This window comes from Equus przewalskii, chromosome 2 (genome assembly GCF_037783145.1).
Source record: "Equus przewalskii isolate Varuska chromosome 2, EquPr2, whole genome shotgun sequence".
In the NCBI taxonomy this organism is placed as follows: domain Eukaryota; kingdom Metazoa; phylum Chordata; class Mammalia; order Perissodactyla; family Equidae; genus Equus; species Equus przewalskii.
The window spans coordinates 88,400,130-88,414,316 of record NC_091832.1 but is presented as its reverse complement, the minus strand read 5'-3'; the positions used below and the strand labels follow the sequence as shown (position 1 = coordinate 88,414,316).

Sequence of the window (14,187 nt, the reverse complement as noted above, 5' to 3'; positions counted from 1 at the left end):
TTTCCTCTCTACTAATTTCATGTTTTGTTTCTGGTTCTTTTGCATCTGATACATTATTTTCTGCTGGTGGCAGCAATGATTGGTGATTTGGTTTTATGGTCTGACTATTTGGTGATTTCTGTAAAAGAATAAGTATTTTAGAGAGACCTATTCTCTGCTGGGTTTGTTATCTTTTCTTTGTTTGCCTATTTATCTATTTGAGCTCAAATCAATTAAGAATTTCCCGCCCACCAGGAAAAATAACTCTTTCCTACCGGGACCCGAGGCTTATTGTGATGTGTTTTTACTATTGCTTGACGTGCGGCTGAAATTTCAGACTTGAAACTGTAAGTGCTTTCCACCTATGTCTGTAATTCAGAAAGAACTTTACTTCTCATTGTGTGACTGTGTAATGTTTTTCCATCGCAGGATGTTATTGATTGACTAGATTATAAACTCTTAAAGAGTCTTGATCTGATTGACTGATAGAGGTAAATAAGCACTTACATGGATTGAATATTCCCAAAATTCCCAGAAAATTATGATTTTCTAATACTTTAAATGTGTTAGAACCTAAAAGGAAAGAAAAGTATTCCTAGCGAAACTAACAAGTAATTTTTAAGGGGCTAAGTTCAGAAAATTTAGGTGAATCTTTGGCAAACAAGATTAGTTTAAAATTTTTGGTTTAGGGGCCAGCCCAGTGGTGCAGCAGTTAAGTGTGCACGTTCCGCTTCAGTGGCCCAGGGTTCGCTGGTTCGGACCCTGGGTGCGGACATGGCACAGCTTGGCAAGCCATGCTGTGGTAGGCATCCCACATATAAAGTAGAGGAAGATGTACACGGATGTTAGCTCAGGGCCAGTCTTCCTCAGCAAGAAGAGGAGGATTGGCAGCAGATGTTAGCTCAGGGCTAATCTTCCTCAAAAAAAAAAGTTGCTATTAATACAAATGATTGAGACTATACTTAGGAACAACAGTTTCAGAGAAATACAACTGTGCACATGCTTTTGTTTTTCAGGGAAAATAGTATTTTTCTCCCTAAAGCAGCCATCATCAAGTTTTTTGGTCTACAAACTCCTTTGCACCACCTTTCTACCAGGAATGTATGAGTGACTCTGTTTCTCTGTATCCTCACCAGCATTTAGTGTTATTTTTTATTTTAGCTATTCTGTTAGGTGCGAAATGATATCTCATTGTGGTTTTAATTTGCATTTCTCTAATGGCTAATGATGTTGATCATCTTTTCATGCTCTAATTTTTCATCTGCATATCTTTTTCACGAAATGTCTCTTCATTTCTTTTCTCCATGTTCTAAAAAGACCGCTTTTTTTTTCCTGTTGAATTTTATTTTTTTAAAGATTGGCACCTGAGCTAACATCTGTTTGTTGCCAATCTTCTTTTTTCCTTCTTCTCCTCCTTCTTCTCCTCCTCCTCCTTCTTCTACTTCTCCCCAAAAACCCCAGCACATGGGCGTAGATTCTGATTGTAGGTCCTTCTGGTTGTGCTATGTGGGATGCCACCTCAGCACGGCTTGGTGAGTGGTGCCACGTCCACACCAAGGATCCAAACTGGCGAAACCCTGGGCCACTGAAGCAGAGCGTGAGAACTTAACCCCTTGGCCATGGGGCAGCCCCTTCCTGTTGAATTTGGAGAGTTCTTTATATATTCTAGATACTCATCCTTTGTCTGATATATGTTTGAAAATTTTTTCTCCCACTCTGTAACTTGTCTTCTCAGCTTCTTGGCAGTCTTTCACAGAGAAAAAGTTTTTAATTTTGTGATTCAGTTTATCAATTTTTCCTTTCATTGGTCATACATTGGTGTCAAAGGTTAGGAACTCTATGCCTAGCCCTAGGGCCTTAGCGTTTTCTCTGATTTTTTTTTATAGTGTTCTGCTTTACATTAAATCTATTATCCATTTTGAGTTAATTTTGTACAAAGTGTGAGACTTGGGTCAAATTTCAATTTTTTTTGCCTATGGATATTTCTCCAGGACCATTTGTTAAAATGCCTATTTGCATTGTATTCATGTGTTCATTGTTAGTTTATAGAAATAGTTGATTCTTTTTAAGGTGAGTTTCTTTTTCAAAGATTGTCACCTGAGCCAACATCTGTTGTCAATTTTTTTTTCTTCTTCTTCTTCTTCTCCCCAAAGGCCCCCAGCACATAGTTGTATATTCTAGTTGTAGGTCCTTCTGATTGTGCTATGTGGGACGCTGCCTCAGCATGGCCTGACAAGTGGTGCTAGGTCCATGCCCAGGATCCGAACCGGCGAAACCCTGGGCCACAGAAGGGGAGCACATGAACACAACCACTCGGCCATGGGGCTAGCCCTGAAATAGTTGATTTTTGAATGTTTATCTTGTATCCTAAAACCTTGCAGAACTCACTTATTAGGCCTTAGGATTTTTTTTTGTAGATTTCCTGGGATTTTCTGTGTAGATAATCATGTTATCTGCAAATAGGGACAGTTTTATTTTTCCTTTCCAGCACTGTATTGAATATCAATGGTATGAGCAGAACCCTTGCCTGTTTCTGATCTTAAAGGGAAACCATTCAGTCTCATTAAGCATAATATTACCTGTAGGTATTGTAGCTGCTCTTTATCCACAATAGTAGAGAGTCTCCCTCTTTTTTTTTTCTGAGAGTTTTTATCACGAATGGGTGTTGGAATTTTGTCATATTCTTTTTCTGCATCGATTGATATAGTCATGTGAGTTTTCTTCTATAACCTGTGAATATTGCAGATTTTCAAATACTGAATCAATCTTGCCTCTCTGGAGTAAATCTTCTTTGGTCAGGGTATGCAATTCTTTTTTTTTTTTTTTTGAGGAAGATTAGCCCTGAGCTAACATCTGCTGCCAATCCTCCTCTTTTTGCTGAGGAAGACTGGCCCTGAGCTAACATCCATGCCCATCTTCCTCTATTTTATATGTGGGACGCCTGCCACAGCATGGCGTGCCAAGCTGTGCCATGTCTGCACCTGGGATCCAAACCAGCGAACCTGGGGCCGCCGAAGCAGAGTGTGCACATGCTGCGCCACTGAGCTAGCCCTGCAATTCTTTTTATATATTGCACAACTGCATTTGCTAATGTTTTTGTTAAGGATTTTTGCATCTATATTTATCAGGGATATTGGTCTGCCATTTTCTTTTTTATACTGGCTTTGTTTGGTTTAGTATCAGGGTTATAGTAGCTTCATAAATAACTTGGGAAGTGTACTCTCTTCTGTTTCTGGAGGAGATTATGGAGAATTCATGTAGAATTGTGTGGAAATATTTGATAGAATTTGCCGTTGAAACCATCTGGGCCTGCAGATTTCTTTTGGGGAGTTTTTAAGTTATCACTTTAATTTCCTAAATAATTATAGTGCTATTCAAATTATGTGTTTCATATTGTCTGAATTATTTTAGCTTCTATTTCTCAAGGAAGTGATCTATTTCATTTAAGTTGTCAAATTTATGCTTGTAGTATTTCCTTATTGTCCTTTTGATGTTTCCAGGGTCTGTAGCGATAGGTCCTGTTTCATTCCTAATATCGCTCATTTGTGTCTTCTTTCTTTCTTTGTCAGTTTTCCTAAAAGTTTATCAATTTTATCTTTTCAAAGAAACAGTTTTTTGTTTTATTTTTTCTAAGTTTTTCTGATTTTAATTTCATTGACTTATGCTCGTGCCTGAATTATTTCCTTCCTTCTGATTACTTTGGGTTTATTTTGCTCTTCCTTTTTTTGGTTTCTGAGATGGAAGCTTGGATTTAAGTCTATTCCTTTTTTTAAATGTAAGCATTTAGTGCTATAATTTCCCTTTCAGCACCGCTTTAGCTGTGTTCCACAAATTTTGATATGTTGTATTTTCATTCAGTTCAATGTACTTTTTCTCTGGAGATGTCTCCTTTGACCTGTGGATTATTTAGAAATGTGTTATTTAGTTTGGAGATATTCCCTGCAACTTTTGGTTATTGACTTCTAGTTCGATTCCACTGTGGTTGAAGAATACAATCTGTATGATTTCAATTCTTTTAAATTTGTTGAGGTTTGTTTTATGGTCTCTCTTTGTACATTTTCTGTGGGTTCTTGAAAAAAGTGTGTATTCTCCTATTGTTGTGTGGAGTATTCTATAAATGTCAATTACAGTCTGTTAGTTGATGGTGTTGTTGAGTTCTTCTATATCCTTGCTGGTTTTCTGCCTAGTTGTTCTATCAATTATTGAAAGAGGCTGTAGTCTTCATCCATAATTGTGGATTTGTTATCATTTCAATTCTGTCAGTTTGTGCTTCACATATTTTGCAGCTCTGTTGTTTGATGCATACACATTTAGAATTGTTATGTCTTCTTGGTGGATTGACACTTTCATCATCATATAATGTCCCTCTTTGTAATTTTTTTGCTTAAAGTCTACTTTACCTGATAGTGATATAACCACTCCTGCTTTCTTTTGAATAATATTTGAAGTATATCTTTTTCCATCTTCTTAATTTCAATCTTTTGAGCAAAGGAACCCCAAATTTCTTGACCATAGCTTTGGCTACAGTTAATTCTTTTGAAAATATCTCAGGAGTGGTGGTAGTTAAAATTTAACTTTGGATTATAATATTTGGGTTCCCAGGAGTATTCCGCCCAGAACCAATTCAATAAAGAAGAAAACATTTTTGACAAGCAGGAAGGAAATGCACAGAGAACTTGAATTTTTAACTTGTAACTAGTAAGGAAAAGGCAACTTTAAATGATTATTTAAATATATGTATAAACACCCAACAGATAGTCATTTACTGATGTGAGTTGGTGACCTAATATAAGGGAAATGTATTTAAACATAACTTATCTTTTTTTTAAGAGCATAGTAATTGCTTTTGTTTAAGTGAAATCCTTTACATGGCAAATGACCTATGTAGGAGAATTCTGAGAAAGATACATACAATATGTGATCATTGATATCTAGTGTTGGAAATTCCCATTCTTAGTTACTCACAAACTCAATACTGTTTTACTGTTGTTACATAGTAACCAGACTTTTTCCTAGGCTTTCACGAAATAAAATGATGAAGAGGCTCAGCATTCCTACTTTGTCCTTGATAAACTTAACTCCTTTTGTTACCACTCAAGGTCAATTGCTGAGAGAGTCCTGCCTCTTTGACATCTTTTTTCCTCTGGTAATATCTCTTTGTTCCACTCTATTCAGCACAGCACATGCTGTTCTGGCACACTAAATCTAACAGAGGGAATTTGAGGTGTAAACAATACGTATTTGTATATTTGAGATAGAACACTGACATGGTTTTATAGTTTAGCATTTTATTCCTGGGAAAATGGTTAAAGCAGTAGTTTCTTCTAGTGTTTTCTTGACACTATTTCCCTTATCTTCCTCTTTTTTAAAAAGCCATTAGATTACTCTTCCTCCAACTAGATTCTGACCCTTAGTCTTATGATTCTTCAAGATTAAATACCTAACACCTGAACACAGAGCTCACTGTATGTCAGACACTGTATTAAATACCCTACATGCACTATCTCATTTAATTCTTATGACATCATTATAAGATTATCCAAATATAAACTTGGGATAATATACTAATAATAAGATGAAAAAATTGATTTCAAAGAAGTTAGATAACTTGCCTACATTCACACAGTTACTAAGTTGTTGAACCTGCAATGGAATCTAGTCTTGACTGACTTCCAGCCTCCTCTCTTTCCACTACACTAGTCCTATATTACGCCATCACTTCCAGAGCTAGCTGTCAGTTTTAGCCTATTAGTCTTTAAGGAAAACAGGTCTTTGTGATTTGCCCACCAGATAAGTACTATTATCTGCCTGACTAACTCAGCTAATGTTCCTATACCTCAGTTTCCAGGCATTCTGTCTTTTCTGTAGCTTCTCTCTCCTCTCCATCTCTGCTTCTAGACTCTGCTCAAAATCTGTTTCTTTGTTCCTAATGTTAGATTTGTGGATTCAAACATTCTGTCTCCCCTTTCTCCTTAGTATCTTTCATCTATAATTTTCCCCAGCAAGATTCTTACATAGCTTTCATATGCTTATATGAGAAACTCACAGTATAAATGCACATGTTAAAATACAATTACCATTTTGGAGGCAATTTTATTTATTGCTTTTCTTGCTATTTATTGCTTTCCTTAAATAGTTGTCAGAATTAAGATCGTTCCATTTATATACTTAAGTATCTTTTTAGGGTTTCCAAACCAGGACCCAAGATATTTACCTATCACTATAGAATGAAGAAATATTCTGAACACCAAATGACTTATATTCTTTCTATTTAACCATGTCAATATTAAATATTTATTCAATAAGTATTTATTGAGTGTCTACATGCCAGGTACCACCCTAGATACTACCTTTTTATCCTTCCACACAATTTTTTTTGGTGGAAGAACATTTTCTAATGTTAAAAATGTCTTCTCAATATAATAATATATAAATTTATTTTAGTAAAATAAATACAGATAAGCAAAAAAGAATTAGGAAATACACACCAACAATCACTTTCAAAACTTTTATTAATATTTTTCCAAACTTTTATCTATATTTTTGAACTGTTAACATTTTTTTCAGTTAAACTTTTAACTGAAACTTTAACATTCAGTTAAAGTTTTTTTCAGAATAAAGATTCTTCTACATTAATTGTTGTTAAAGGTTAATGACAGTTCGTTTTATGGGTGTACAATAGTTTTAAAATCATGCTTTTCAATGTTGGACTCTTAGCCTATTGCTGGATTTTTGCAATTACTGGCAGAGACTATAATGAACATTACTGTAGGTTTTTTTCTTTTCATATATCCTTAGGTGGTTCCTTATAGTCTCAGAAATAGCATTTCTAATGGGCTGGGGGACATTTTTCCAGATCTCAAAGAATTATTATTCCATTAGTTAAAAGTTTGCAGGCTATATATTCAAGGGAGATCTCTTCTGTCTGAAATTCAACATAATCAACCAGTGAGCTCAAACTTTAACTCTCGAAAAGCATGTCTTCTTTATTCAATTAATACTAACAGAATAGTGGGCATGGGGATACAGAGATAAATAAGAGCCTGTACAGGGCAGATATAATTTACTGTAGTATGGAGATTTGTTATTAACTAGAATACATGAACATTAATAAAAGAAACCTCAACTAAAGTTGGAGTCAGGAAGGCCTGTAGAATGAGCTCCTATGCCCTACCACTCATCCTTAATTACCCCAAACAGGAAGAGACCACCTTGCATCTTCAACAGAAAGTTGCCCACTACTTTACTTCTCTAGCAGGAGAAAGGAAGATTTTCTTCTTGGCCAGCAACAAGCCCCACCAATGGAAACGGCTGCAGCTCAGCCTACGGTGAGCCCTTGCCACAGTGCACTCTTCCTCTCCTCCAAAGAACTTTCGTTTAGAGACAGCCTCTCCAAACTCCTTTTTCTGTATAAAAACAAGCTCCCTTCCTTTGTTCTCCAGACTTGCCTGTGGTGCACCATAGTTTGCATGTCCAAATTGTAATTCTTTTGTTATTCCCAAATAAACTCATTTTACTGGTAAATTAATTGGCAATTTCAAAGTTGGCAGATACAATGCGCTTAAATTCTGTAGTAGATGGATGCACAAGACCCTTGGGCTATGCTGAAGAGAGCCTAATGCAGTGTACAAAATAACTAGTGGTGATTAAGGAGGAAAATGTACATTTTTACTTAATATTTGGTGGTTGAAGAAAAGATGCAACTCATCGCCAGTCTTCCTTATCTATTACCTATTATCTATTATTTATTATCTACCTCATGTTTCTCACATGGTAGAGTGCACATAATTTGCTTACTTTTAGCACGTAAATTTAGAGGAACTATCATCCCTGTGCCTAAGGGAAGTAAAAGAAATTTAGAAATGATTGATATAGCTAACTTGAGGCTCAAAAAAAAAAAAAAATAACGGACACTTTCCCTTAGACAACAAAAAAGTGAGACGTCACTTGGAATAACTATAATGTCAGCGCTGTGGCGTCACGCCTACAAGCGCAGGCGGTAGAAGCGCTAACGCCAGCACAAGCCTCCATGTTTCAGCAGGCGTTGCAACACGTGAGAAAGCGTTTAGAGGGCCCCGCCAACCGAGCCACACCAAGAAAACACACAGCCGAGGACACCGATCCGTTATCAACGAGTCTAAGGCTGCGCTCGCGTCACGCCAGGGAGTCGACGCACAGACTGACGTCTTCGAGCTCTTCCCCGAGGCCCCGCCCATTCATCGCCTTGGAGCCCGCTGGGGACCCCGGCGGGGGCGTGGTCAAGGGCGAGGAGTGGAGAACGCGCATGCGCACTCGGTACCCAGTCAATTAGCCAACTATCATTCTCGCGAGGGTTGAAAGTCGGTGGCGTAGGTAGTTGTCTGGGATGCTGGCGAGATAGACGCTATCTACCAGAGGAAGAAGCGGAGGAGGCGAAGCTAGTTCCTCGCCTCGGTCTCTCTTTCGCTTTCCTTTCCCGTTCCCCCAACCCTCCGCCCTCCGGTAATTTAGCCCGCCTTCCCTGACCTCAGTGACCCGGGTGGCCCCGCCCACTCTCGTCGACGTGATTCCCGCCGTGAGGTAAGCACCGGTCGAACCCCGAGCCCCGCGGAAGAGGAGGACGGCGTGAGGGGGAGGCTCCTGGGCTCGGCTGAGGCTCGTCGCGGAGCCGCGGCGCAGGGGGCGTTAGGGTGGTCCTCTCGGTCCTCTATCCGCTCATTGCGACGTCGCCACCCAGGCCTAGGCCTCCTCCTCATCCCTGCCGGGCCCGGCCTCTGGCAGCATCGGGTGACGCAGAGGGAACATCATGTCGTCCGCGGCCGAGCCTCCACCATCCCCGCCTCCCGAGAGCGCGCCTTCCAAGCCCGCAGCCTCGGCCGCCAGCGGCGGGAGCAACAGCAGCAACAAAGGCGGCCCCGAGGGCGTCGCGGCCCAGGCGGCCTCCTTTGCGGCCGGCGCCGGCCCCGCGGACTCCGAGATGGAGGTGAGGGCGGCTTGTGGCGTGGGGAGAGGGCGCCGTGGGGAGGAGGAGCTGGGTCCCTCGCCTGGATTTCAGTGATCGGACGCAGAGCTGTGATTAACCCCCTTGCACCCAAACTCGGCCTCAGACCTTTTGGATCCGAAGTGATGCTCTCACTCTTGCGCCCTTGTGCTTAACCTCCCCAAGCGGACTGGAGTGGATTTCTGCACTTCCCATTTACATTGTCTCTTTAGCGAATCTTGCCAAATCCTTGAACGGTCTTATTAAACAGATGTTTTTGATTACTGAGGCCAAGAGGGACTTAGCCGGGGTTTTTTTTTCTCTAGACTCCCATAATTCTCTCATCTCTGAATCTAGGTTTTAGTTTCCACTAAACTTGGGGGAAGGGCGAGGGAGTTGCCCCTTAGGAGTGAGAGAGAGAGACGGGCGGGGTGGGGAAGGCATTTAAAAGCAGCGCATCCGAGGTCTTGGGCCTCCTTTTCTTCGTCCGGGTCCTGGCGGGGGCGGTATCTGTTCTGGGCAGAAACAATGGTGAGAGCTGGATGGCCGAGTGCGCAGTGGGGATAAGCGGGGCGCAGCTGCTCCCGTGAAGGGAGAGGAGGCCCCTCCCAGGCACTGTTCCTTAGGGAGGGAAGCGACCAAGGCAGCAGCAGCTGTCTTGGACCCCCAGTTCATTTAGGGGGGAGGGAATGGATGGATGGATGAATGAATTAGTGTGCCAAGGGCGGTTAGTTGGCTTTCAGTCCAGACCAATTCCTCTTTTTGGGCCTTGGCCTTTTTTTGAAAATTGGTACCGCTCGCTGCCGACCCTGCCTTCTGGCTGGGGTTGGCCGGGGAATGGTGACAGTCCTGCGGGGGTGGAAAGATTGGGGAGCTGCCAGGCGGGTCTCTTGGGTATGCTCCAAGGCTTTGCGATGTCTGGGAACAAAGTGATTGCTTGCTCCTTCCAAATTTCATTCTTGGCCTTCGATCTGTTTTGAGATATTTTATAGTCGCGGCCCAAAGATTTCTGGGATTTTTCCATCCTTGGATAGACGGAATGAAGGTAATACTGCTCTGAAAATGACCGTTAATGCAGAATTAACGCAATAAGGAAATGGAAGCGCAGGTTACCATTGAAATACTTGGTTCAGTAGTTTTACTTGGGCACCAAAGGTCTCATCTAGGTTGAAGTAACATTATATTAGTTTTTGAAAGAACTTGTAGTGTGAGGGTAGGTTTTAGTGAAGTAGGACATCTGATATTCTGTAATTTTCAGTGATTTGAAGTTTGTTCCATCTCTTATCTAGTGTTGCCTGTTTGTTCCCCTCAAGGTTCTAAATCGCTCTTTTGGATTACCAGGGCTCTTTAACTTGGTCCTACTCCATGGCTTAAGGGGGTTTCAAAATCTGTGACACTGAAAGCGATTGTGTGTAAAAGCACAATTGTCTGCAAAGTGATGTCCAGAGTTTTCATCAGCTTCTCAAAAGGATCTGTCATTTCAATTTTAGAATAATAATCAGTGTCGCACTGGAGATGTTAAATATCGGAAAGCTGAGTAATTTAAAGCCTAAACCAAATATTTTGGCTTTCTGTTGGTATATTTAAGTTAAAGTGGAATTAAAGTATAAGTATGACTATTGATATGACAAGTATCAAATGAAGTCAGTGGTATTTTTAGTATTTGCCAGATGAGGAAATTGAGTCTTCTGGTAAATAGAACCTGTAATAGAACCCAGATTTGGCTCCGAAACTGACCCTTTTCCCACGTCTTGCCTTGTCATATTCTTATATAAAAGAAATTTGACAATGTCATTTGTCAAAGAATGACTTAGTTATTTTTACCTTCTCAGAATAGGAGTATCAGTAATTTTTTTATCCATCTCTTTTCACTGACTAATTTTAGTTTTGATTTGTTTCTCTTCACATTATAGTGTGATTTTTCTTTTGGTCTTTTAAAATAAATGTGACTTAAGTCTACTTTTTTTCTTTTTTACTTAACTGAATTCAGAAATCACTGAGTAAAATCAACAGTAAAAACTAGGTTTGAGCATACGTACATGATGTATCTGACACTGCTTCATGGTTGAAAAAAATATTTTAAAATGCCTTTTTCTTTTTGAAAGTAGAGTTTAAGGTGAATTTTTCCAAAATCAGAAAATAACTAAAATCTTGCATTCTTCATTTTTTCCTTCACAAAGCTGACCTTCCCAGAAGTATTCAGTTAATTTTTCCTTTTTGCTTGGTGCTCATACGTCAGGGGAGCATCTCATTTTTTTTATTAGGATCTTTTTGGCAGTGTGGATGGAGCCTGTCTTCGTTCATCCTCATCTCTCACTACTGACTAGACTGATGGATAGGCATTCTGTATGCCGGTAATCATATGACCTCAAGAGTCGTGGAATCCAAATCTTTCTTTCTTTTTCCCAACTACGGAAGGAATGATGATGACTGCTGGAAAGCACATTTTATTTCTTTAGAGGGTATTTGACCTTTCATGGTCTTCTAATAGGTTAGGTAGGTAGCTTTGTCATTTTTACTTGTGGAGACCAGAGATTTGTGATGAATTTAAGCTTCCACAGGTGCCTAAAGTTCTTAACAATGAAGTTAGACTTGAATTTAGGTTCTTTGACCTCTTAATTCTAGTATTGTACCAGCCGCCACCCCCAACTTTTTAATCACAGATAGCTTTATTAAAGTATATATTGTCAAGCATAGATTTGTACATCATTAGTGAAAATTACACTTTACCAGCTGTTCTTTTGTTGTTTTTTAATGGATGAGTGGAACTTTGCATTGTAGAAGTTGTTGCTGTTTTTTTGTTATTTGTGGCATTTTGAATGTCAGGGTGAATAAATTTACAAGGGTAGCACATTTATTGCCAATTGCAGAATCAGACTAGTTAAAGAGTATTCAGTTTAGGCTACATGATAAATTGTTTGTAATATTCTAGAAAATGGAAATCAGGGTGTATAATAATGCTGCTTTTCATGTTTACTTTTGTGTAATAGCACAGTAAGCACTGCAATTAAAAAACTTTTTTTTTTTTTTTTGAGAAAGATTAGCCGTGAGCTAACTACTGCCAATCCTCCTCTTTTTGCTGAGGAAGACTGGCCCTGAGCTAACATCCATGCCCATCTTCCTCTACTTTATACGTGGGGCGCCTACCATAGCATGGCTTTTGCCAAGCGGTGCCATGTCTGCACCCAGGATCCAAACCGGTGAACCCCAGGCTGCCGAGAAGTGGACCGTGTGAACTTAACTGTGGCACCGGGCAGGCCCCAGCACTGCAATTTTATGATTAAAAGGGAACATATTTTCTTCACATTTTATGCAATTTAGTTTCATAATTTTTATTGATTAAAAAAAGAGATTTGTTGAAAGTAGTGAGGATGATGTAGAATAATCTTGTGTTTTAATCTTGGCAGTAGCTGTGGAGTTTACATATGTGGGTTAAATAGATTGTTATCATGTTACTGAATTTCTTCAAGGTTTTCTATCAGGTTAGATGACAGCCATTTAAGTATCTAGGAAGTTTGGGACAGGAGTGTATTGCTTAGAAGGTGTTTTGGGCAGAAATCAGTCTGATAATGGTGTATTGACTTCTCTTAAGAACAATCTGTGATTTTTCCCTTTTACCAGGAAGTCTTTGATGATGCGTCTCCTGGAAAGCAAAAAGAAATCCAAGAACCAGATCCTACTTATGAAGAAAAAATGGTATGTTCTAGGTATATGAATACTGTCTATGCTAACTTTTTGTTGAGTGATTAAATGTACCAAACTTCTACATTTAATTTTTATAATTGAGGCACAGATATCCAATTGAAATATGTGTAACATGGGTTACTGTAACTTTTGTATCTTGTTTGCCTATCTGTGTAAAGCAAATAGAAGTAGCATTACATGAATTCACATAACATTATGTAAATATATGGCTTATGTTAACACCCCTTTTATTTTAAGGTTATTATTGGTAGTGAGGTGAGTTAAAGACCAGAGAAGTAGTTATTTAAGATGTGTTTATTATGCATCTGTCTAGCGATGTACTCTGCTGGTTGCAAAGAGAATAATACATACTCCTTGCCCACAGCGTTAGAATATGGATGGGAACTTTACAAAAGAGAACATGATGTTATATAGGAATCCTTAAAGACCCAGCTCACATTTCATATCTTAGAAGACTTTTTTTTTAACCATGACTTAACCAATACCTACAAAGAGCTTTAAATTTAAATTCAGATTCAGTAATAATAATGACTAACAATGAATGCTTCCTGTGTACCAGGCCCTTTTCTCAGTGCTTTATATGGATTGAACTCATTTACTTGTATTGAAATCTTAAAAAGTTAAAACAGCATATATTAAATAATAACACCCACTACACAACACAGCATAACACATAGAATGCTCCTTAAGAGTAGGAAGAGTGTCTTTTTTTTTTTGAGGAAGATTAGCCCTGAGCTAACTGCTGCCAATCCTCTTTTTGCTGAGGAAGACTGGCCCTGAGCTAACATCCATGCCCATCTTCCTCTACTTTATATATGGGACGCCTACCACAGTATGGCTTGCCAAGCGGTGCCATGTCCACACCTGGGATCCGAACTGGCGAACCCTGGGCCGCCGAAGCAGAACCTGTGAACTTAACCGCTGTGCCACCGGGCCGGCCCCAGGAACAGTGTCTTAAACTTCCTGTCTTTAGCACCCAGAACAATATCTGGCACATAGTAAGATTTTAACAAGTATTGTTTGAAATTTACTTTCTTCTTGTCCTTTGACTTTCTCTTCAAGATCAGTAAATATTTTGAATCTCTTAAATAGCTTTAAAATCCTAAAAATATATGATGTGTATTTTATGTACACACATACATGTATACACATGTAATATGCATAATTCATATGACCATGTAAAATGGATATTATTATATATGATTTCTGTTAATTTTATATATGTGTATATATCTGTCCCATCTCCTTTCTTTGCTGTCAAACTTAAACAAAAAGGTAAATTTTCCAAGTCTCTTTTTCTCATTCATTCCTTTAACCCTTCACAGTTTATATTCTGTCATTAACGCCGTACTAGTGAATCTAATTGCCAGTCTGTGCCTTCATTTTAGTTTCATTCTCCTTGACTCACTTGTGTTTGACATTGTTAACCACTCCTCAAAATTTTTGCTTGCCTTGAGAGACTTTTTTTCCCTTGATGATACCGTATTTACTTGACTGTCTCTTTATCTGTTTTCATTACATTTCTTCTTGGATAGCTTGATCCT

At 39.1% G+C, this 14,187-nt stretch overlaps 1 protein-coding gene across 2 annotated transcripts in view; it reads left to right on the top strand.

Moving 5' to 3' along the window:
• Positions 1-288: 288 nt before the first annotated feature.
• Positions 289-14,187, top strand: part of SMARCA5 (SNF2 related chromatin remodeling ATPase 5) — a 48,431-nt gene continuing 34,532 nt past the window's right edge. Inside the window, exons 1-5 of one of the 2 annotated variants that reach the window (XM_070608963.1) lie at positions 289-326; positions 7,180-7,307; positions 8,021-8,538; positions 8,696-8,941; positions 12,560-12,634. In XM_070608963.1, coding sequence (XP_070465064.1) covers positions 8,765-8,941; positions 12,560-12,634 — 252 coding nt within the window. In that variant the 5' untranslated portion in view covers positions 289-326; positions 7,180-7,307; positions 8,021-8,538; positions 8,696-8,764. Of the gene's footprint in view, positions 327-6,480; positions 8,942-12,559; positions 12,635-14,187 lie in introns of those variants that run through there. The other variant, XM_070608962.1, reaches the window with a different exon arrangement.